This window comes from Pholis gunnellus, assembly GCF_910591455.1.
Source record: "Pholis gunnellus genome assembly, chromosome: 14".
Classification (NCBI taxonomy): Eukaryota; Metazoa; Chordata; class Actinopteri; order Perciformes; family Pholidae; genus Pholis; species Pholis gunnellus.
Window position 1 is genome coordinate 7,514,420 of NC_136541.1, and position 24,151 is coordinate 7,538,570.

Here is a 24,151-nt window from a genome sequence, read left to right on the forward strand (position 1 = left end):
ACAGTATTCGGGGTATTTATATTTTAGAACAAACCCAAAATAAATGTACAGTAAAATACATTCTGAGTGGAACTGCTCTGTAATATTTTTCTTTATTTTCTTTCAATCAGTGACTTGTTATACCTGTTAATTATTATAATGCTATGGGTATTTCATTAACTACTGACTGATAAACAAATTATTTTTAAATGAATTCCAGGTGGAATGCATATACTCACACACATGTATTAGTTGTAACGTAACTGTTAGGGAAAAGATTAAACTGACTTGAAGAGTACATTTGGTTAAGAAGATTTCGTGGTCAGCGCAGGGTCAACGCGATGAGCTAACGTCACATGACCACCATCACCTGACGATGACATGTTTGGTTTTTTAGGGCAATTTGTAGCTTATGGTTGATTTCCTCGAGTGTGCAGTCAGTTCAGACACGTTAACAGCTGTGTGAGTGTTTTTATGAATTACAGTTGGCGAAAGCAGTCGATTTAACACGGACTGTCGGCTTCCATTACCCAGAATGCCTCGCTTGTTGCCGTCTGGCGAAGGAGTGACTGTGTAGAATAGAACCAGTCAGCTGCATTTGACATTCATGAAGTTGTCGTTACTATGCGTGTTTATTGTATGAAATAACATAATAAAGGGAACGCGAATAACAGGAGGAAGGCGAAATCTGTTGTCAACACACCAGCAATGCCTCTCTTCGCGACAAACCCATTTGACCAAGATGTTGGTGAGTAATCACAACTGGAGGCTTTTTGTAGCAGGCTAGCTGAAGTAGCTTCGATAATACATCTTTGTATGTGTTCTTCAGCTGTATGCACTTTAAATAATACCCTCAAGAGCTTTGGTACTAATGCTATACTGCTGTCTCGTAGTACATATTACAATCTACATTCACTGACACGCTGTAGTCCATGTTTATTAATGTCTGTTTTGTTTGTTGTGATTCGCTCTGTTAGCCAAAGGAGCCCAGTTAAGGCTAACTAGCTTGCACCCTTATATTATATGTGGAGATTTAGCTGTTAGCTAGCAGCAACTTACAGTTTGGTAACATTCACAGAGTTTATTTGAAGAGTTAATTTTACTTGCAATATGTGTTTGTTTGTTTCAAGTTATATTATTTGTAAACATGATATTTTCTTTGGTCAGGTTAATTGTTAATAGACATGGGACAGAGATGTTGTCTAGCTAGCCATCTGCCTCCTCATCATCTCACTGTATCCCATCGTATGTTAGCGACCCAATATGATGACTCTCACATCTCTTCGTCTCTTCAACACGTCAGTAGCACGTTACAGTGTGCAGGGGGTGGACGAAGTACACACACGCCCAACTAATTATGCAGCGCCGTATAAAACAGTAGACAGTCTATGTACTAAACTATGGCCCTCTAAACTAGCAGTACATGCCAACTTAGTAAAGCTTATGATGGGTTTGTTTGGACTCTCGGGTGTTATTTCAGCTCGACTGGTTATTTTCAGGCTCTTTGTTCTGTTTGTGTATAAATTAGCTGTTAATATCTCTGTGTTGGTGATCCTCTACTTGCAAGCAGGGGTTGAGGATGTAAATAAAATCATCCTATTATGATATTTGTTATCCAATATTGCAGTATGTGTATATATAACAACAATAATAACTTGCGAGGCTGCTGCATTTTTAACTAGTTCAAGTACGACAGGAATCCAAGAGGATATAATGAAAACATGGACCATGACCGTTACTAGATTCTTAGCAGATAACAAAAGAAGTTGCAGTTTGTTTCAAAAGATAATACCCAGATCTCTGCACTGGGTTGTGATGCAACAGGATAGAGAGACAACCTATAACAAATAATCTTAATATGGTATGTTTTCTGTAAAACAATTGAGAACCTGTTAATGAATAAATAACCTGACACAAATCCAGTTTTTTTTGGGGGGGGGGTCTTATTCAGCAAATGAAATACCTTAAAAATCAATTGACTTCATCACATTGTTAGAATTATATAAATATCCAATGGAACAGTATAAATGGTATAGCATCTTACTATCTTCACATGGTATATAATATCATCTCGCCCACCCCTACTTGTGACTACGTTTTCTGTTTGCCAGTGCATTTTTTCAGTGTTTAGCATAAATGTACTCCATGATTAAAAATAGCTGGACAAATAGGACATATGGCTGGATAACAATATGTGTCAGATTTATATGAGGTCTTACTTTCACCACTTTTATTTGTGAATTTCTATGAAAACATGAGGTAACTTGCAAGATAAGTCAAGGACACAATTGTGTAATTTGGCATGAGTAGAAGTCCCAAAAAATGGTGATGACTTATGCCAAAGACCGGAGGAGTGCAGTAGAGAAGAGAAATGCTCACCACCACTGAATGGCATACGGTATATTCCTAATAGCACAAGCTACAGTCTCAAATAAACTTGAAATCGATACGGCCGATAGTTTCATCACAAAAACTAAACATGAGCTTCAGATTGGTATTTACTGCAGAGCTGTTGTATTGTTAGGGCCTTCTGTTATTTTGTCTGTTTATGCTCATTTGTATGATTAACACAAAAGGAAAGGATCTCTCTCTCTCTCTCTCTCACTCACTCACTTACTCACTCACTCACTCACTCACTCACTCACACACACACACACACACGCACACACAGCTTGCAACTACAATTTTTGGTTCAAGAAGCTTTATTATTTCTGATCCTAGGAGGATCGTCTCCTCTCTGCCTCTAAATATAATAAATCATGAAAAGTGCTTTTGCAATCTTGATCTTTTCCGCTTATGTTGGTTGTTTTGCTTCTTTCCTGCAGAGAAAGCAACCAGTGAGATGAACACAGCAGAGGACTGGGGCCTCATTCTGGATATTTGTGATAAGATAGGGCAGTCACGCACTGGGTAAGTTAACTGTCTTATTTATATATATATATATAAACCTGACACACACACACACATTTATCAGACATTGCATTAAGTTTCCTTTAAGGTTTTTCAGTCGTAAAACACACAGGGTTGGAGATAGAGCTCAGGGTCCAGGTGCACATGGAGAAATTTAAGATAAATATTGATACCTTCATGTCTATAAAAAACATATATAGTGACGTATCTATTCAACCTAGCTGGATTGTTTTTTTGGTCCTTACCAAGCAGTTAATCTCCACAACCTTTTGATTTCTACACTTGTGTTGCAGGCCTAAAGAATGTCTTCGCTCTATAATGAGAAGAGTGAACCATAAGGATCCTCATGTGGCCATGCAGGCATTGACTGTAAGCAGATTGTTAACAACCAATGTTTGGTATAAGTGTACAGTAATTGTTTGGTTCTTGGGGGCATCATGTAGTCTTCTTCTCATCTATAATTAACGTTTCACTGAGATGTGAGCTGGTGGAGTAACCGCCTTTCCTCTGTGATAAATGATATCCTAATAAGTGCTACATGTTTGTCGCCATGGATTGAATAATGAGTCTGATGAACTGTTTGCACCAATGTCCTCACAGCTCCTTGGTGCTTGTGTCTCAAACTGTGGGAAGATATTCCACTTGGAGGTGTGCTCCAGAGAGTTTGCCAGTGAAGTCAGTAACGTCCTAAACAAGGTTTGTGATGTAACTTTTGATTTCAGTGTGTTGTCCACATTAATTATGTTTGATTACTTTAAATTAGATCATGCTGCATCCATGTCTCTTGTTCTTATGATGTGCCTTTGTATGATTTCTCCCCAGGGCCACCCCAAGGTGTGTGAGAAGCTGAAAGCCCTGATGGTGGAGTGGGCAGAGGACTTCCGCAACGATCCCCAACTCAGTCTGATCTCAGCAATGATCAAGAATCTACGCGAGCAGGGTGTTACTTTCCCAGCTGTTGGGTCCCAGGTAGGTGTGTCGAGTGGAATTTTAGCATACTCTATGTGAAAGGTACATTTTTAGATTGCTTTATTTATGGCCGACTAGTGGTGAGTCAGATCCAGGCCATACAACTGCAACACCCTCATTTAAATTCCGTCTTTGTGTTGCATGTCGTACTCCTCTCTTGCTTCCCATATTTCATTGCCTAATACAGGCAAAATGCCAGAAAAGGATCTAACAAAAAAGGGTTTTATTTAATTGGATCATTTGAGGTTGTTTTGCTTAAACATTGAGACCCACACTTATCTTTTTATTCTTCTAGTTGATTCACATGAGCATGTGATTATCGTTTTTTCTTTTCACAGGCTGCAGAGCAAGCAAAAGCAAGCCCTGCTTTAGTGGCAAAGGATCCCTCCACCTCAACAAACAAGAAAGAACAAGACGATTTGGCCAAAGGTGAGGACACTAGCAGATGATCACACAATTAGACTGCACACTGAAATGGTTATTTAGGGTTTTCAGCCTAGTTCTGGACACTGGGAGAAAAGGTTCCTCAATGCTCGGACGTCAATGGAGAAATGTGTGCGTCTCTTTTGTGTGCAGCTATCGAGCTGTCTCTGAAAGAGCAACGTCAGCAGCCGCAGACCTCCCTGTCGGGCCTTTACCCGAATACCTCCGGCCTGCTCTCCTCGCACAAGTCCGACGGCAGGAAAGTCCGCGCCATCTACGACTTTGAGGCCGCTGAGGACAACGAGCTCACCTTCAAGTCGGGGGAAATCATCACCATCCTGGACGATAGGTGAATTTTTACACACACAAATTGTGAGTAGGGAAAAAATGTCATGCAAGGATTTGTCACAGGACTTGAGCGGATTGAGCTTGAGGTGATATTCTGAGCTCTGTGAAAATATCCTGATGTTTAAAATAATCTTGAAGCCGCAAACTAAGCCAATGAGATCTTAATGCAGCACTGAGAAGACAACAGTGTAAATCTGTTGTTTGATCATTTCTGTGGGTTTACTTTTTTATTTCAGTGACCCCAACTGGTGGAAAGGGGAAACATACCAGGGAGTGGGGTTGTTCCCCTCCAACTTTGTCACAGCTGACCTCACTGCAGAGCCTGAGATGAGTGAGTACATTTCATCTTCAGTTCTTTGATAGGCCATTCAGACCATTAGCAATATTGCTTTATTGATCCTAGAGTGGGAAATGCTTCATCATTTGCACACAGCTGGTCAAACAATGCAAAGAACAACAAGACATCAACAGAAAGTGATCAGCGGGTTATCATATGCAGTGAACTGCAACAATGCCGGTACTTCTGGGAAGGCATAGGAGAAATTCTCCGATTGCATTTTGGACACATTTCCTCTTCTTTATAAAACTCTTTCCATTTCTTACACTGCTTTTAACAATTGTCAGTGTCTGCTGTATTTATAAAGAATCTTCTTTTCTTTTGTAAGACATTCATATGCTACATCTAAGTCTCGTAGTGTTCCTCATGCTCTTTTTAATACACCATGCATCTAACATCTCCTTCACTTGTTCACAATTCACGTACTTGGTGGTACACACAAGTGTCAACAGTTTAAATGTAGGTCTGTTGTGTTGTTATATTGTATTAACATATGAATTTTCAAAACCCCACAGAATTGGGTAGGTCCTCTACATGTGTATTGCTTTGCCACATTTTTCATTTTATCGCTCGTTGCTTATTCATCATATTCTTTGGCACGATGCTTCTGCAGGTGTGTCATCCCTCAGAACACTCGTACTGCACGTGTGCGTTCTGCTATCTTTGCTTTCTTTCCTCCGTTCATGTAAAAACACCTCCAATAATCAAACATGATGAGGACATCTCATGAGCGTTATTGGGTTGTGTGTTCCAACATACAACCATGAACGTCAAAACATTTTGTCAATAGCTCGTATCAGATTGTAACTTTTGAATCAGTCTTTTGCGCCAGTATCCGACCTAAATCTGTGTTACTGATTTATACTGTTACGTTGTTTTGCTGCTGCCGCATTCGCTGTTACTTGGAAATCTACAGTGAAGACGGAGAAGAAGACGGTACAGTTCAGTGAGGACATCCAGGTGGAGACAATAGAGCCCGAACAAGAGCCTGTATATATAGACGAAGTAAGTTCCCTCGTGTTCACGATGCTTTTTCCTGCCTCATTGAGATCTCGATGTATCTATCGAGTATGTATCTAGAAGATCACAAGTATCTGGAAAGTGTCATCACATGATTATTGAAATCCTTCAGGACAAAATGGACCAGCTGCTGCAGATGATCCAGAGTGCAGATCCCACAGACAACCAGTCGGACAGCGTCGAGTTGCTACAGTTGGAAGGTAAACAGAACTCCGGGTTGATGCTGTATGAAGTGACTGTGTGATGTATGTATGAAGTGAGATCAAAGTTAATGTCAGTATGCAGAAGCTAATCCGATATTTTATTTTGAAAAGGTGGATTATTGTTGACTACAGATATATTCGATAACTATTTGTTGTATTTACATCAGGTGCCTGTAATCAAATGGGGCCGCTCATTGACCAGAAGTTGGAGGATATAGACAGGTACATTGTGCTGACGTGACACGTTTTGCCCGCAGAATGTTTTAAGTATTTCAACCTACATAATTTAAGTAAATATTAAGTTAAGAAAATCTAAATGTAGTCTTCTGGTTTGTATCATCAGGAAGCACTCGGAGCTGTCGGAGCTGAATGTGAAGGTGATGGAAGCTCTGTCTTTGTATGCCAAGATAATGAATGAAGATCCAGTTTACGCCATGTACGCCAAGCTACAGAGCCAACAGTACTACATGCAGCAACCTGCCAACGCAGCACAACAGGTACAGTCACGTACACTTCGGAAATATTTAAAGGCATAACAGTCTAAACTGTCTACCATCCCAACGGGGTTTTGAGCATGAGCAAAATTCTGGAAGTCTTAAAGGGGCAGTTACAAGTTTTCCTTTGCTTTGCAAACGAGGTCTTTGAATTGGTCCCTCAGTCGGTATCTCCAAACCTCATAAATTATACCAGATATATCTCGATTGAATCCAGTTGTACTCCAGATGAAGAAAACAATTTTTTTTAATATTTTATATTTTAAGTAACATTTTATGTATTCTTTTTTTGTGAAATGATTCTACGCTTTGGAATGTTTCTTCTTATCCGCTATGACTCCTCCTTGTAACAAGTTTCTAGCAGCGCAGAGTTAGACGTCATGACGCATACGTTTACTGTCATGAAGATTTGTCGACATCGATAAAAGAAATCACGAACCTTCGGAAGCATAAGATTCCGATTGATTGGGCCATTTGGAAACCAGTCCTTAACTGGAACTGCTTCTCGATTCCCAAATCTAATTGCTTTTCGATCGTAGACTTTCCTCCGTCAGTAACACTCACTGTTCGTGATTGTGACCTCAGGTCTACCCTGGTCAGCCTGCATCAGGTCCGTATGCCGCGGTGCAGGGTTACACCGTCCCCATGGAGCAGCTTCCAGCTGGAACCCCCATACCTGGTCAGCCAGCTCCCAGGTGAGTTTCACAAACCCCAGCGGCTTCTTCTTCTGGTTCACTACGCACATTACAAGTTAGTCACAAATAACAAACTTTGCTGCACCTCATCCCCATTTCTCCAGTGTAAAGAGTACAATAGTGTTAATCGTTTCCATTATTTACTATCTCTCGCTTTAATGTACCATCTTATCAAGGAAGAAAAACAGCAACATAATACCTCTCATCTAGAGTGGCTTGTTTATTTTTAATTTTTACTGTGAATTCTCAAGTAGTAGAACCAGTAGAACCATAAGAGGTGGCCTTTCCTTCCTAACTGCACCTGTTATAGAATTATATTTCAGAATGAAGCCGCCATGTTTTCTGATCTGCTTCTGCTTTCTGCTGTGAATGCAATCTAAAAGCTTCTTCCATGTTTACCTGTTGTTGAGATAAAGTCAGTGGTACCTAAACACTAAGTCCTTATTTCTTACTACACCAACGGAGTCATGTCGTACTCAACACTCTGCTGACTGAAACGCTGTTTATTCTGTCCATTCACTATTTATGAGTGCTGTCAAGAACATCTTAAGCAAATTCATTCAAATTTGTCACAAACGTCCTCTCGTCAATGTTCAACTGACTAGAATTTGGTGGTCAAAGGTCACTGCGATCTCACAAAAGACATTTTTGTCCATAATCCAAGAATTGATATGCTAAATATGATAATTTCACACAAAGGTCTAACAAGTTAGAATGATGAAGGCGTGATATTTTGGACACCCATGGATGTACAGTAAGCTGTAACATGACTGGTTGGTGGATATTGTCCTTTTTAATGTGAATTATGTGCCAGAGTGCATCAAAAAAAGCAAAAGCCAAAGTATGAATTCTACCTTTCCCCTGCTATTTAATGATTCCACCTTGCTGTTTGTGGTGTTATTAATGTTGCTTCATTCTTTTTCGTAGTGACGTCCATATGTACATGGGCCAGCCTCCAGTCTACACCGCAGCTCCAGGCAGCATGGGCCCAGCAGACTTGCAGTCCTACCAGAACCCAGCCAGCGGGCCGGGCCTGACGCAGATGCCAAACTACAGCGCCCCCTCTGGCCCGAGCATAGCACCTTCATCAGACGCCTCGCAGGCCCCCTACTCAGAGAAAGCCTTGCTATAGGGGCTCACTGTTATCCTCACGCATACACATGCACCAGACCTGATCAAACAGTGGTGGTACATCATTTCTTTTATTATGCGTTTTGATTTGTGTGGGACACCAGATGGGTGAAAACATTCAAATAGAGTAGACTAAACTTGACATGTGGCATGCTTTGTGTCGTTTTATCTGTCAGATAAATACACAGTTGCATTTCTCACTCCAGGTTTAGAAGTGATCATGAGGCTTTGATTTGAAGAGCTCACACCAAGAAAACAGAAACACTCAGTGTTCTTTCAATGAATTGTGTTTCTGCATTTTCACTCTTCTTCTCAAATTCCTTTGAATCAGAAGTGAAGACACAGAGGAGCTTTCAGTTCACTTTTATCTTCAATTGCTTCAGTTAAGTTTTGGTCATTATTCAAGCCTGATCACTTCCAAATCTAAGTCTAATAGAAATATATGCATTGTCCAGTTTTATGTACGGGACCTGACATTTATTGCTTCTTAAGTTATCATAGGACTATTGAGAAATTAGGTTTATGTTTTATTTTATGAGTCCTAGCTACATCAAGTGGTACCAATTATAGAGGAAATGAGACCAAGTTCTTTCAGTTCGAAGCGAATATTAATTTATTCGTCATTTATTATTTGATATTTTATTCTTCATACTATGTATATTTTTGAATGCTGAGCTGACCTACTGTGTGCTGACTTGAGACTTTTTAGGTTATACTATCAATTCATTTGAAATAAGTTATTGGAAGTGACTTAAACTGTTAATCTGCAGTAGTTCACCTACAATTAGTATCAAATTTGATAGTTCTTTCCTGTAAAACTAACTAGGAAATTCCAAAAAAAAACTATGGACCTGTAAAATAAAACAAACAAAATTGCTTTTAAAAAAACAAAAAAAACAGAGTAACTATAGCCACTTCGATCTTGCCACAATGTGTGTGTGTGTGTGTGTGTGTGTGTGTGTGTGTGTGTGTGTGTGTGTGTGTGTGTGTATATATATATATATATATACACACACACACATATATATATACACACATATATATATATATATATATATGTGTGCAATTACTATTTGATCAAGTGTGAAACACATTCCTTCTCACCACCCCTCAACATGCACACTGGAGCTACACACAACACACTACAGGTGTACAGTAGCGGACACACATCCTCATCAGTGTTTAATACTTTACCTTCACTCACACACTTATACGCCGCAGCCTTCTCACACACTTAAAGCAACTGCATTGCTAATCGAGTCACTGAAAAGTGGCAACATACTTTTTTTATTATTATTATTATTATTATTATTATTCAGAAAAAGGACTTTTAGCGATGCTAAAAACTTTAGATTACTACATTCTGTATATGTCGGCAACTTTTAGAAGTACTGAAAACTGAAGCCACTTTGTTTGTTTTTTCGTGAGGGGGAAAAAAAGAAACCAGAAGAATTTAAGCATGCACATGACTCCTGTATATACTGTACTGAACTAGTAGTGAAGCCACGTGGCGACCTCATGGGTGGATGTTAGCACAGCTCCGGGTGTTTCTCTCAGCCTCGAAGGTGAACTCTGCAGTCATGATGTCCCTGCTGAACTAAAGGTGTAAAAGCCAAAGAGAAGAAAGCGGGAAAAAAAACACGCCAGAAAAGAAGATTTCTTTTCCTTTTTTATTCTTTTCTTAACATGGTTGACTCTGAACTTCATGCTGCAGAGTTTTCCTTTTCAAAACGAGCAGCTCTAGATCCTCGTTGGTGGATTCAGTGTTTGCTCGGTCTCCATTCAGGGGCTGTACTAACACACGACAGACTCGGCTACTGAGGGGCGAACTCTGAACCGCCTCAGTGTCTTTAAAAGCATCTCTTTAGTCAGTGTTGACGTTTTGTTTTTGTAGTGCATTTTAATTTATGTTATGATTATTGTTATGATATTTTAAATGGAGAAGCAGTGCAGGATGTATGTATTCAGAGAAAAGCAGAATATGTGATATTCTGCCTGACTTAGTTGTATATTTAAATTGCTCACATGAGGACATGGACATTACTCAGTGTTTTATACTTGCTTGTTGTACTGTAGGGTCAAATGGTAATGTGAAAAACTGATCGATCCTCCCGAAGCATTTCAATCCTGTCCTTTCTCAGAGCTGTCTTACACTAAAACAAATTCTACCTGAAGCAGGACTGAAAGGAGGTGTTATGATTCTGGAAAGCACAGTCAGTATTTATAAGCAGCTCTTTTTCTAGGTTTCCATAAGCTATCCGTTACAAAGTCACTTTAATATCAAATATTGTATAAATCTGCCGCTCATACCATAACTTCCCATACTCTTCTATGGCTTCTACGTGTTCAACATCTTTGGGAAAGAGTTGGTGTCTATGAATACTGACTGGATTGCAAAACTAGAAACATTATTTATCTGTTGTTTGATATTGAATGATGCTACATGAAGGAATTATGAAGCAGTCTTAAATACGATGAACTCATTGGTGTATTGATCTGATACTTGAGATACTAGTTGTGCTGCTCCTTGCCACCGTAACCATTTAAAACAACTCCGTTTAAAGCTTTGGAACGTGGGACTTTGCAAACAAGAGGCCATTTCTTTTTTTCTCCCAGAACTTGATTTTTTAGCATTAATATAGTTGATTTCAAAGACGAGAAATCTTTGTTTTGCTGCCTTCAACTAAATGCAAGAGTGAAGTAGTGTTAATTTGTTTGATCAATGAGGGCTGAAAATATCAAATGTATAAAAAGTAGCAGCTATTCTTGGACCTCGAGCCACTTAATCGTCACACATCATCCAAATGTTGCACCACAGCGCTGGACTGCAGCCCCGATGTAACTTTATTGCACAGGATTGAGATGCTGCCTGTTTTTATGTTTTAAACATCATTATTGTAAAGGTTCTGTCTAAGCTTGTATCCTGCTGTTTGTATGTATTCTTTTAACCATACTTATTAATTGGTATTCACAATAAAACCAGGCCAAATGTACATAATAATATGAAAGGCCTTGTTTTTCTTGTTTTTAGAGCTCTCTGTGGGTACATGAAATACATTTAGTGGTTTGGTTTCGTTATATTTAACTGCAAAGAGTTTCACTGAGGAGAGGCTTTTTCAGGAGATTTCAAAGACCCTGAAAACATTTTCTCAACATGCTTTCCCCGTGAGTGAGCGGGTCCGACATGAGCACTCTTTTTCTTTTGAAGTCAGAACAGCTTTGATTATTTCACGTGAGAGATTTCCTAGTTTGTTTTTGTCTGCTTCTCTCACCGGTTTAAAGTAGTAGTACGATTTCTTGAGTCCGTAAGTCTTTTTTTAATGTTATTTTTAATCCTCACTGATTTATTACCAAGAGACTTATGAGCACATCTTTGGAAAATACAATATTTAAAGTGGTGCCTTTGTGATTCTTCGTGGAGAATCTCACAGATCTGTCAGTTAAAACAACTAATTGATTCGTCAACACATAATCGTATGGGTGTTCGTTGACTAAGAATTTAATTGGCCAATAACAGGCCCAGTTGCCAGCCTGATGAAGCAGATTTACTGTGTTAAATACAGCAGATCGTCCCTTTCATAAACTCACAGCCCGGGTGGAAAAAACACACCATGTGACCAAACAAAGTTGAAAAGATAGATTTAAAGGTAGTACACTTCTATCGCCCATCCCATAATGCCTTGGCCTTTCATAACAGGTTTTTGTTTTGTATTGAACAAAGAGGATATATACAGCCTACGGTCCACTGTGTGTGGTGACTAATATTGCAATTTTGTGTAGGAATATGCACCCCTGTATCATAATACAAACAGCAAATTTACCAAATAGTGAGGCCCTGCCTTGTCCAGAGTCCATGTGTCCAATTCAAATTGTGATATTGTAATATATTATTCTGTTGAGTTGTGTTTAATCACATTTCCACAAATAAACTCATGTGGTAAACCTGGAGTTGGGAGTGTTTCAGCAGCAGGAGTACTGGTTGGTTTCTGTGGCTCTTGGCAAAATATGATATACTTGCCATCTGCTGTTTGCTTTGAGGCAACACAACACATATACAGGTCGAGGAATATGTGGGTCACATCTACATTTTGCTCCAGGGCCCCTTAGAGGAGAAGTCCGGCCCAGAGAAACAGCAAAGAAACCATTATATTTCAGAAGTGGTACTATTTCCTAATTGTTTACACTTATAAGCTTAACTATACTATTGGACAGACATAGCACTTTATCAGGGGTTTCGGTATTCCGTCTGCAAAATTAACTATATCAAGTTACCATCAGTTACTATTCCAGATTTGTCACATAGCAATGTATGTTGTTTGGGTCAACATGACATGTGAAAACCTTTTTAAATGGAGTTTGGAGTGTAACAAATCTCGATGGCGATCTCTCCACTTTTGTCACAGTTATGAAATCCTAATTTTGAATTGGAAAATACTTTAGAGGAAATGGAACTTAACTTGTGATAAGGTAATATGACCAAAAATAAAGACAAACTAATTCTATTAAAATCCACTAACTAACGCTAGTCACCTGATGATGTGTCTCTAACAATTGTGACGTTAAGCTGAGTTAGACGACTTAACGTAACAGAGTCAACTAAATGAATAGGGCTACAACTGAGAGAAATGTATGGACAATGAGAATAATCTAATATCTGACAAGCACTCAAAAACTGAGGCCACAAGCAAACTGAAATATGGCGAGGAACGTTGAGTTAAACTGGTATAGCTATGTCACGCCTCGTCTATGGCGCTAACGGCTAGAGCGCGTGGCATCTCAAACGGTAACGCCAACGGTCACAACGTTAGTTCAGCTGATAAGGGTTGGATGTGGATGACAACTTGATTGTCAGCGATCAAAAAACAAGAAACACCAGCGAGTTTTGGGAAAACAGCACTTCGAGAAAATGTGGTCAACTGAGTTTTGGTAAGGGCAGAAAATATGTTACAATAATGTTAGCAAAAGTAAAAAAAACTTTACTTAAAATATTAACTATTAGCTACTAGCTAACGGCAAACTGTCTCACTCCGAGAAACCGTTATTTTTGTAACGGTAATTGTAATGTTCACGTTTGCTAACGGTAACGCTAGCTCTAATGTAGTTAAGCTATCACTAGCATCAGGTTAATCCAACTAATGTTAGTTAACGGTCATCTAGTAACCGAAACTAATTTAACAACTAACGTTAACGTTACATTACACGACACTAAAGTAACTAATGTTAGCTTTAATGTTATTCAGCTTAGAGCAGGTTATGCTTTCATTAGTTAACGTTAAACTACTGGTATATTTCACCGCTTATTCTCTGGCGCTAACGGCTAGAGCGCGAGGCATCTCCACGGTTAACGCAAGGGTAATAACGCTAACGTTAGTTCAGCTGATAACAGTTGGATTTGGATGAATGATGATTGTCAGCGGTCAAAAAACAAGAAACACCAGCAAGTACTCTACTGTGTTTGGCTTGTGGGTGGGGTGCCTCATATCCACGAATATGTACGTTAATAAACGGTAACTGTTAGTCCGTTTAATGTAAGTAAACCCCTCCAACATCATAAATGTCAGCTTGATGTAAAACTTACCCAATTTTAGTGAAAATACACTAATGTAACATCTCTTTGTGGCTTCATCATAGGCTAACTAGGCTATATGAAACAATTTCATGAGGTTCCAGCACTAGTGAGCGACTAATTACTTTATTTTTATAAATGTAATCTAGAAAGAATAAGCAGAATAACTGAGTTTTTCAACAGCCGACGGGATGACATTGCCTGAGCGCTTCATGATGGATGATCTAAAAGCAAACAAGCGTGGTCAGGTAAGTTGATTTAACACATTTATTGGATAATTGGTTTTCAGAATACAAGTAAACAAATCCCTTTAACGTATGAAGTATGGTACAGCAGTACCATTTATATTGTTTACAACCCTTGTCTTCCTCAGGCCAAATACAAGCAGGCAAGAGAAGAGCGGAAGATGCTCCTCACCCCTGCACACCAGTACATGATTGACATCCTGGCTGCCAAGCTGTTCTTGACGCCAACAGAAGCAGAGGAATTTATTTTGGATTCTTCATCTGTGAGTTTTCCCATGAGTATCCTATAAAGCCCCTTTCCCACTGGACAAGAAACCCACTAACGGGGCCTTTTCTCCAGTGGGAAAGGTTACAATCGGCATTTATTCCTGAGACAAATTACTCTGCCGTAGTCATAGGTGTTTATCGGCTCCAGCTCTGATTGGCAGTGATGGAAACATGACACCCTGGTGGACACATTAGTTACTGCTATGTGTCGCTTGTTGAAGTGATTAATAGATCAAATCAACAGAGGTTTGGACTGTTATTATAATTTATTCATGTACAAAACATTCAATTAATACTCTCTCCTCAAAGCCATCAGACGTCAGTCAGAGAACAGTCATTGTCCCTCTCTGATCATCGTAAAACGCACTTTATTCAAACTCGACAGAAACAAAATAAGACTCGTAAAAAATGTCTTGTTATTCTCTTCAGTGTTCCAACAATCCCAACTCTGGTGAGAGATTAAAAGAGGGACTGAATAAGTAACAGAATAAAACAAAAGAAGTAACGACTGTAACATTTTCATTTGAGTGTGTTTTCCCATGTGTTCAATACTTGCATATAGACACTAAATCTGGTGGGAAAAGGGTATAAGAGAGGTAATTAATCATCCCAGCAGTCACAATCTGGTCTGAACAAAATAAATGAGAAAGCCAAGACCCAACGTTGATAAGGGATAATTTTTTCATCTGGCAGAAATCTGGTTCAGTTGTACCTTCTCATTTTACTTTCCAGATAGATCGGCTAGATCAAGTCCACATGTTTTGGCTTCTGTCAGAACATCATATGATAGCATGGTCGGTTGAATGGTTTATGATTCTAGCATTGTTGCAAATTGCCTACACATGGCTGTGGGTATTATTATACTAAAAGCAGCAACATTTCAACCAATACACATCAACACATCATATTGGTGCATTTCAGTCTGCTAGTGGGTCTTTTAGTTACTCGTACGACTAAGTAACCCATTACTGTTAAAAACAGTAAAAAAACATTTATTTTCTGTTTTCTTGCTCAATAGCTGGATGCTTTTGATAAATTCTTCGCCAAAGGAGGTTGTAAAACAATTTCCTTTGTGTATCAAGAGGCTGAAATCCCAGGAATAGGTAGGCGTAATTGCATTACATGATTGATTGTATTTGTCCCCGTAATGGTGAATATTCAATCTTAAGTACACAGAATCCGCATCATCTCATTAAAAACAATTTGTATTTAATATCATTTCAGAGTGTGGACGCTCATGTCGTGGGACCACCAACGGGGAAAAAATACTGAGGCTGTTTTTAGCCGATCTGTCTCAGACATGCCTTACAGGCATTTGCTGCACTTTCAGACGAAGTAGAGTGGACGCTCCTGTGAATCCAGAAAACATACATGAGGTAAGACAGTCATGTCTGTATATAGTAGTGTGTCTTTGTAATCGTAATATGTTCATTGCTTTGTGTGATGGACACATTTTAACATTGAATTATTGTATTTTAATAGCCAAACAAAATCACTGTTGAATGGGCATGACAGAATTATTATTTATGTGCTAAAATGTTGTTGCTTGCCTGTAAAAGATACATTCATTATTTAGTGAGTTTAGCACCCCCAGTGCTGTGACTATTACATAAGTCGAATGCACCTCTCCCTTTTTAGAGGATTATCTAATCATATTTGATCTTTGTGTGCTAAATGAGTCATATCTAACAGTTAAACATGAATTTACAGTATGTTGTCATGCCTTTAAAAAATATTTTTAAAACAGAAGGCTACCTGAGAGCACATAAATCTGCCAAGGCTAAACAACTCTATATTAATCTTCCTAATAGAAAAAGTGTTGAAGTTTTTATCATAAATATGGATCTACACTTTGAAAAAACACCTTTATAGATCATTGATTGATCGAGATCATGCAAATTCAAATCTTGGGAATATTGGGGCTTTATGGAAGGATACATTGTGAAACATGTCAAGTCCATCAGTCCCATGACAACTGAGTTAAGGCCATTTAAATGCATCATGTTGCCGGAGTGCTTGTAAGATTGCTGAAGTTGATGCTATCATGTCTGAGGAGGCAACAGCTTTTAATCCTATTTAACGATGGAGCTAACTCCACTCATTAAGCTAATCTGCATTTCCTGTATTCATTTTGAAACATTGGCAACTATTGCAACTAACTTGCATTAGTTAGGTAGATGATTACTGCTGAAGGCCATGTAACTAGTACTAAGCTAGATTTAGCTTTTTTGCCTTTTGATTTGGTGACTCGATGGATGATATTGTCTTGATGCTTTGTAGGAAATCTTCTTCTCAATGGTCGATGCCAGAGATGGCCTCCTGAAAGGAATAAGGAATTCCTTCAACTTTGTGCTACCAGTTCTTGACGCAGCTCAAAACTGGGGTGTCTTAAATAAATCCAGACATGGAGAAAATGTAAAAAATAATTTCAAGTACACCATAAAACGTTGTATTAGCTCCTTAGATGGTAAGTCATTCTTTTATTGTTGTCAGTAAGTTGTCTTTTGTTGTTTTGATGTTTAGAAGACATTAAAGCAGTACCATGTCTGAACCATTTTGTTTGGCAAGTCACACTTTATTGCTTTGAAATTGTCAATTGTTAACTGTTAACAATGATATTGTTGTGAACAAATGGTGGCATTTAAGTAAATGACATGATCTTTATCTTGGTTGTTTGTGCCCCAGACATCCAGAAGAGCAATGAGAGTGTTGTTCATCTGAACATAGTCACAGATATTGACTTCTCTACGTTGGCCTCCCTTGACGACATGAAAGTTGCCGCTGCTAATATGGACATGGTGCATCGACTGGAAGAAATTCTGATGCAATGGTATAAGCAAATTGAGAAGGTTGGTAAAATTATGATTTTATTGTTATTACACTAACAGACGGTCACATTTATGTGGACAGAAACCCGGTTTCTCCCAGTATCAACCATAAGTACAAAATATAAATGTAAACCGTTAATAACGTTGGACATGGAACATTTTCCATAGTGAATCAATCTATATGTTGAAGTGTTAAAGCATATCACTTCCTAAATGAATCTTACTGTAGATGCGTTGATTGAATTGCTGCCCTGGAAAGGGAACTTGTAAGTATTCTCTGTGTCCGTAATCACCAGGTGCTGATAGAAAGTGATCTGGTGAGGAAAGAGGTTGATTCTGCAGGGCCACTGAGTGAGTTAGAACACTGGAAAAAAAATTATTTAAGATTCAACTCCATCATCAATCACATCAAAGGCCCAGAGTTTAAGGCAGTGGTGATGGTGCTCCATATCAGCCGTTCGAAGATTATGAAGGTACGGAGGCTTGAGTGTCAAACTTCTACACAGTAATACCCTAAAGAAGTTATACAGCAGTTTTACCAGGTTTTTGATTGATCTGATCTGACTATGGTTTGATGTGTGTATATGAAGCATTGATGCTGTGTAAAATCACAAGATACATTTCTGTGCAAATTCTGTGGTAAAATGTTATCGTTGCATGAGCTATAGTAATTATCAAGAATCCAGTAGTCCACAGTGTAAAGATGATCGTTCCAGGTGGATGGAGAATGCAATTTTATTTTCCAAATTTGTAACTCATGTACTATGTACCATGTACCCATGTAGAAGTGGCGGGTGCTGGATGACAGGATAACAGATCGGGCCAATGAGGCAAAAGACAATGTCAAATTCCTCGAAACACTGGAGAAAGTCTGTCAACCTCTCTACACCAGTGACCCGGTATGTATAGTCAATCATTTGATATGATGGATTTATACACTAATATGTTGGATAATAATTACTGTAAATGTGTGCTAAAAAAAGATAATAATAATAATGATAAAAAAAGAGAATGCCCTAAATGTTGTTGAGGGCCTAGTGTGTAAATGCATTTTCCATCAAATTTTAGAAATGTGTGTTATTTTAAAGTGATGTTGACTTTCTACAGTAAAGATAAAAAACAAACATATAATAGACTTAAATAATTACATAAAGCTGTATAAAATGTATTTAATGCACGGTCACCAATGTGTCTACAGCAGTATGACAAACTGGATGTTTCTGGTTTTTTTATGACATTAACGGCACATATTTATTTATTTTTTGTTCATTATTTTTGTGCAATATAAAAGAAAAGCATCCAGAGTTTTTTTGTTGTAGCAGAAGGAGGTATTCAATTATAATGAAACTAGAGAATTTCCTCACCAAAAAACAGAAAAAAAAGTTACCAAAAAATTGCATGTTTTTTATCCTATTAGGATATATTACTAGTGACCCCTCCACATTACTAAGAGTCAAGAAATGTATCGGTAATGTGAAACATTTTGCAAGATGGGACTTTAAGAACATCATGTATTAATGCCAGTTTGTTACATTTTGTAAAGTAATTGTTCATGAGAACATTAGCAATAAACATGGATGTGTGATTTCAGGTCACCATGATGAAAAGCGTGCAGAACATCATCAATGCTATTCGAATGATTTACAGTGTTTCACTATACTACCACACCAGTGAAAAGATATCCGCACTGTTCATAAAAGTAAGTGTACTGTGTTCAGTCTCAGAATAACACATGTTGTTGTTCAGAAAGTCTAATTGTGTTCCTGAAAAACAACTCCAGGTCACAAATCAGATGGTTACAGCATGCAGATCACATATTACTGACAATGGCACATGTCTAATATGGGACCAAGATGCTGAAGAAATCGTCAAGAAAATGCAGGTGATGATGACGCTCATTAAAACACATAATGACATCAGCATGTAACTGTTTTCAAATGCATTCATCTTTTGTCTTTGGCAGGACTGTCTCTGCTTATATGAGGAATATCAGTCTTGCTTCCAGAAGGCAAAGAAACAAATAATGGAAAAACCTGGAACGAGGTCCTTTGAGGTTTCAGAGATTCAGATTTTCTCCAAGTTTGAGAACTTCTGCAAGCAACTTGAAAAGGTGCAGCCCCACACTATTTTTCAATTTCTATTTGAATTGCAGTTTTACCATAAGGCCTTGCCGAGTAACAATATGCAATATCTATTGTAGATCACACAAATACTTACAGTGTTCAAGAGAATGAAACCTCTTGAAAAATCAAATATTGAGGGCATTGAGAGTCTGGCCAGACAATTCCGTACTGTCTCCATGAAAATAAAAAGGTCGCAGTATGATATGTTGGCTCCAAGGACAGAATTTGAAACCGATTTTACCAAGTTTATGAGTCAAATCGGCAACATTGAGGTATGTACCGTTTTCTTCTGTTTATAATCTGTGGTGTAGGTAGCTTCTATTCTGTCCCTGTCTCTTATACAATCAGCATAGTTTCAAATATCGATGGTCATATTAACATTTTGGCTGTTCTTATCTACAGAAACAGCTGCAGGCATTTATGAGTTCTTGCTTCTCAAATATCATCTCATCTCAGCAATCTCTGTTCCTAATACAGCGGTCAGTATAATATAGTATAACATTGTCCTGTCATTATTTAAGTTGTGGATGATTTGGCAATACAACAAAAACAATCTAACACAAGTCTCATGAGTTCCTTTCTTGCAGTTTTCAGAGGCTGAATTTAACTTGTCTTGACACAGAAATTCCCAACCTTCTGAGTCTTATTGTTCAGCATTATGCCTCAGAAGTAGAGTTTGTGAAAAAGGTATCCTATTTTCATGTTTAAGTAGATATTGATAATAAAATATTACAAAATGTATTGTCAAATATGGACTTTGATGTTTTTGATGAAATGAGCTGATCTGCTTTTGTACATTTTCTCTGCAGCTCTTTGATAAACAGAAAGACGACCCCCCGTTAGTGAGAAACATGCCTCTAGTGGCCGGAAGGATTGGTTGGGTCAGGATTCTCCACAGGAAAATAGAGGAACCCATCACACACATCAAAGTAAGGCTACATGTCTCCCACCAAAACAACTTCAAGTACTTTTATTATTATGAACTGAAATGTTTTCACGTTGAATGTATCTGTTCTCATTCACAGAAAAACTCTGATGCCCTGTGCAGCCCTGAAGGACAGGTTGTGGTCAAAATGTACAACAAAACTGCAGCTGCGTTTGTAGAGTATGAGTTTGTTTACCACAGCGCATGGATGGCTGAAGTGTCAAAACTTGAATATGGTTGGTTCTCTAGCTCTGACTTAATATGTTTGCACCGTAGATGCACACAATGCTCCTCATTAGTAATATTCATTTAAATTGCTTTCTCTACCATTCTGCTTCCTAACAGTCTTGCATATTACGCTGCTGGTTCGCCACCCTAGGACCGGTAAACTAGTGGTCAACTTTGATCCTAAAGTAACTGAGGTCATTCGGGACGCTAAGTGTTTGTTGAAGATGGGCCTGGAGGTCCCAAAGCAGGCTTTGCGTCTCGTCAAGTTGGAAAGCGAAATAAAAGCCAACCACTTTCGACTACAGGTAAACTATAACACCTTTTCACAGATGGATGGTTACCTTAATATAAAACGACTTTTATGCCTTTTTTGTTTTTGTAGACCATTTTGGCAGATTATGAGTCTACGTGTGAGAACATTCCAGCGGACTTCACCGGCCTGATGGCTTCAAAGATAAAAAATGTAAGCAGTTTGTAAACACAGTCCTTTTAAAATTAGAACATTTAATTATATAAAAAAAGACCACATTGATGAAATGTAGCTTATATCATGTTCTCATGAATACAAACAAATGAATCAACTCATGATATGAGTAAACAAACCTTTTACGTTTGTTAACCCACAAAAACACTTGCGCTTTCTGTGGGAAAAGGTATAAACCCACAAACATGAAGCTTGCTACATAAAGGGTGAATACTAGGTGTGGAACTAGCTTTTTCACAATTGTATTGCTATGGCTTTTGTGTCCTAAGGAGTTACTATTGCTTAATTTATCAATGCTTTCAGAGTTTCTGTATTGTCCTGTTTTGATCTTATGTTTTTGGTCAATTAAAAGGTGGAATCTGTGCTTCGCCCCGGGGCAGTGCTGCTCACATGGTCATCCTTCCTCCTGGACACGTTCTTCCAAAATGTTGACACAGCTTTGTCTGAGCTTAAACATCTTGTAAAGAAGGTATGTTACTGAATAGAAATATTCTCTCCTTTTCTGATATGGATATTGCTGTTTTATAATGCAATGTGTGTATGTATATATAATCACACACACTAACATCCATACATATAAAGATACTTTTTTCTGTATTTATTTTCAGGTGCAGGATATCTGTGAGATACACATTGACGATGTCCTGACAGACATCTCACAGACTGTGCTGATGGAGCTCCCTGAAAGTCATGCGTCTTCAGTGCAGCAATTGATTGATTGCAATGAGGTATGTACGAGGGCTCGAACTACAATTATTTTCATATTCTCGCGATCATCTTCTCGATCGATCGATGAGTTGTTTGGTCTATGAAATGAAGAATGGAGTTCAGTGTCTTGTTCTGTCCACAACTCAAAGATGTTCAACTTCTCTGTTTTGCTTTACTCCCACCATCAGTGTTCAGCTGAATAAGCTCTAACAATGTAGACACAGTTAGCAACTAGCTTGGGAACATAGTGGAGCATTAACCAATAAAAAAAGATCCAGATATTTCCCTCAGACGTTGATGCAGACCAAAACAGGAGAGTGAATAATGTTCTTACCTTCATCAGAGTGCTAGGAATACAACTCCAAATGAATGTCAATGGTGCTATGTAACTACTGTATGTGTAAATAGGAAATGTGTTTGCTATCAAGTTAGCCATATTATTTTAGAAGGTGATGATATATTGATGTTGTGTTATTTCTGCTGCCCCCAAGTGGTGTAAAAGGAAGGAGTAGTTGTTTTTTCATAGAAATGATAAAATATGTCTGGTTCACCAATCACCAACTCATTACATCTTTTTTTTAGGACCAATGTAAGAAGTGGGCAACGACATTGGACTCCAAATGTAGTCATGTAAAAGAAGCAGTAAAGGAGCTGTATGACGTGTTAAATCCCATTCATGAATCAGACGGCACCAAGAAGGCTGCAGAGAAACTATTTTCAGGTGCTCTTAACTCAGTTTTAAGTGTTGCACACAAGTGGATATAATATACACGTATTTTTAAGTAACAGTCATACAGTAGCTTCAAATTCAAATATATGTGCATACGTGTATATTTTGTATTCCTCCCTTTGAACATTTTAGGATGGAGGACATTCCCAGGAGAGAGCCAGAAGCCCCCGAATGAGGATGAGGGAATGACTTCAGAAGGTCCAGACAGAGATAAATCTATCAAATTTGAGAAGGTATTTCTTTCACATTTCATTTTTGAATATTGCTCTTTTATACAGTATACCAACAAATATGTTAATACTTCAACTAAAAATTTTAATTTTAGGAGTTTAAGAAGCTTTATGAATACATCAGTGAAAGGTTATTAGACGCACTGGTGAAAACAACAAAGCTATCTCTGGAGACCCTGAAAAGGAGAATTTGTGGCACTATGTAAGTATGTCCGCGTTATTCAGTATGTAAAAATAGGCCAATATCGAAGATAAACTATATTATCCCTTTTCAGATCGTCATCAATAAGTGGGACATTTAGTACTTACCAGAACTCAATGTCTGACAATAACATGGTCTCGCTAGTAACATGCGGAGTCCACCTGGTTATACCCAAAGTGGTGAGTTTCTACTGGTTACTGATTCCACTTCATACTAGTTATCTTTTAAGAGCGATAGATAATCTACAATCCCTTGCCAATATTGTTAAACAGAAAATATTGTTTCTCTGTCTGATATTTGTTGTCATCAGGTCATGATTCCCACTGTAGATGAGATCCAACAGGCCATAAATCGACTAATTGACTTGGTGTTGGAAATCAGCAAGGGCATCACATGGCAGCAGGACTTCAGTCCCGATGATGCAAAGAACAAAGGTAAGCCGTTATCAGCATGCACATAGATGAAAGACAAGTAGGCAGAAATGACAAACTGTTAAATCAGAAATATAATGAAAATATGTGGATCTTAAATAAATAACAAATCAACCTCTCAAATGTAAGACAACGTCTATGAAGGTAGTTTAAGGGAAATACATTTTTAATTTGTAGATTTCTTTGTTTTATAAATAGGTAAAATATATAATTGAATCTTTTTTTAAATCTGACAGTTCAGTGAATAATAGATCAGTTTTCTGACAGGGCCATTATCAATCAAAGTTGTGTACCAGTGTTCATTGTGGCAGCTATTTTAGATTTAGTCTTAGACCTGTGTCCTGTCCAAATTTCCTTTTTTTTTAAGTCATCAGAATATTTCAGTTTATCTAGTCCAATCAAACCAATCATTTTGTCATTTTAGTCAAACTTATTTCATAAAAGAGTTTATCTTTATCATTATGTGATGAAAAACACAGATGATGATTCGTGATTAAGAATGCAGCTTTGCAGTTACTCTGAACTGTTCTGACTCTGCTCTTTTGTGATGCTCGGTTCTGTCGCACCCACTCGGCCCATTATGAGAGCCAATCAAACTGCCCAGCAATTAGAAAATATGCCATTCAACCACACAAACCCGACCTGCAAATTGCAACTTTATGCATTATTGTAGCA

The 24,151-nt window shown here is 38.2% G+C and overlaps 2 protein-coding genes across 2 annotated transcripts in view; both read left to right on the forward strand.

Moving 5' to 3' along the window:
* Positions 1-555: 555 nt before the first annotated feature.
* Positions 556-11,485, forward strand: stam (signal transducing adaptor molecule (SH3 domain and ITAM motif) 1). The gene is made up of 14 exons (XM_079172683.1): positions 556-727; positions 2,805-2,889; positions 3,183-3,258; positions 3,490-3,585; positions 3,712-3,858; positions 4,197-4,287; positions 4,435-4,630; positions 4,866-4,960; positions 5,883-5,971; positions 6,099-6,186; positions 6,357-6,411; positions 6,533-6,686; positions 7,269-7,378; positions 8,306-11,485. Exons 1-14 carry the CDS (start codon positions 688-690, stop codon positions 8,508-8,510), a joined length of 1,527 nt encoding a protein of 508 aa, XP_079028809.1. The 5' UTR covers positions 556-687; the 3' UTR covers positions 8,511-11,485.
* Positions 11,486-14,266: 2,781 nt separating this feature from the next.
* The window catches only part of LOC306706034 (dynein axonemal heavy chain 8-like), a gene marked incomplete at both ends in the record, with an annotated part of 33,279 nt that continues 23,394 nt past the window's right edge, over positions 14,267-24,151 (forward strand). The window contains 21 exons of the mRNA XM_079172945.1: positions 14,267-14,323; positions 14,449-14,583; positions 15,606-15,690; positions 15,812-15,963; positions 16,868-17,054; positions 17,273-17,436; positions 17,712-17,888; positions 18,201-18,314; positions 19,007-19,114; positions 19,196-19,297; positions 19,379-19,525; positions 19,616-19,810; positions 20,348-20,467; positions 20,564-20,699; positions 20,809-20,996; positions 21,074-21,154; positions 21,528-21,644; positions 21,784-21,903; positions 22,939-23,045; positions 23,119-23,224; positions 23,356-23,479. Of these exons, the coding sequence (XP_079029071.1) occupies positions 14,267-14,323; positions 14,449-14,583; positions 15,606-15,690; positions 15,812-15,963; positions 16,868-17,054; positions 17,273-17,436; positions 17,712-17,888; positions 18,201-18,314; positions 19,007-19,114; positions 19,196-19,297; positions 19,379-19,525; positions 19,616-19,810; positions 20,348-20,467; positions 20,564-20,699; positions 20,809-20,996; positions 21,074-21,154; positions 21,528-21,644; positions 21,784-21,903; positions 22,939-23,045; positions 23,119-23,224; positions 23,356-23,479 (2,722 nt within the window). The remainder of the gene's footprint in view (positions 14,324-14,448; positions 14,584-15,605; positions 15,691-15,811; positions 15,964-16,867; positions 17,055-17,272; positions 17,437-17,711; positions 17,889-18,200; positions 18,315-19,006; positions 19,115-19,195; positions 19,298-19,378; positions 19,526-19,615; positions 19,811-20,347; positions 20,468-20,563; positions 20,700-20,808; positions 20,997-21,073; positions 21,155-21,527; positions 21,645-21,783; positions 21,904-22,938; positions 23,046-23,118; positions 23,225-23,355; positions 23,480-24,151) is intronic.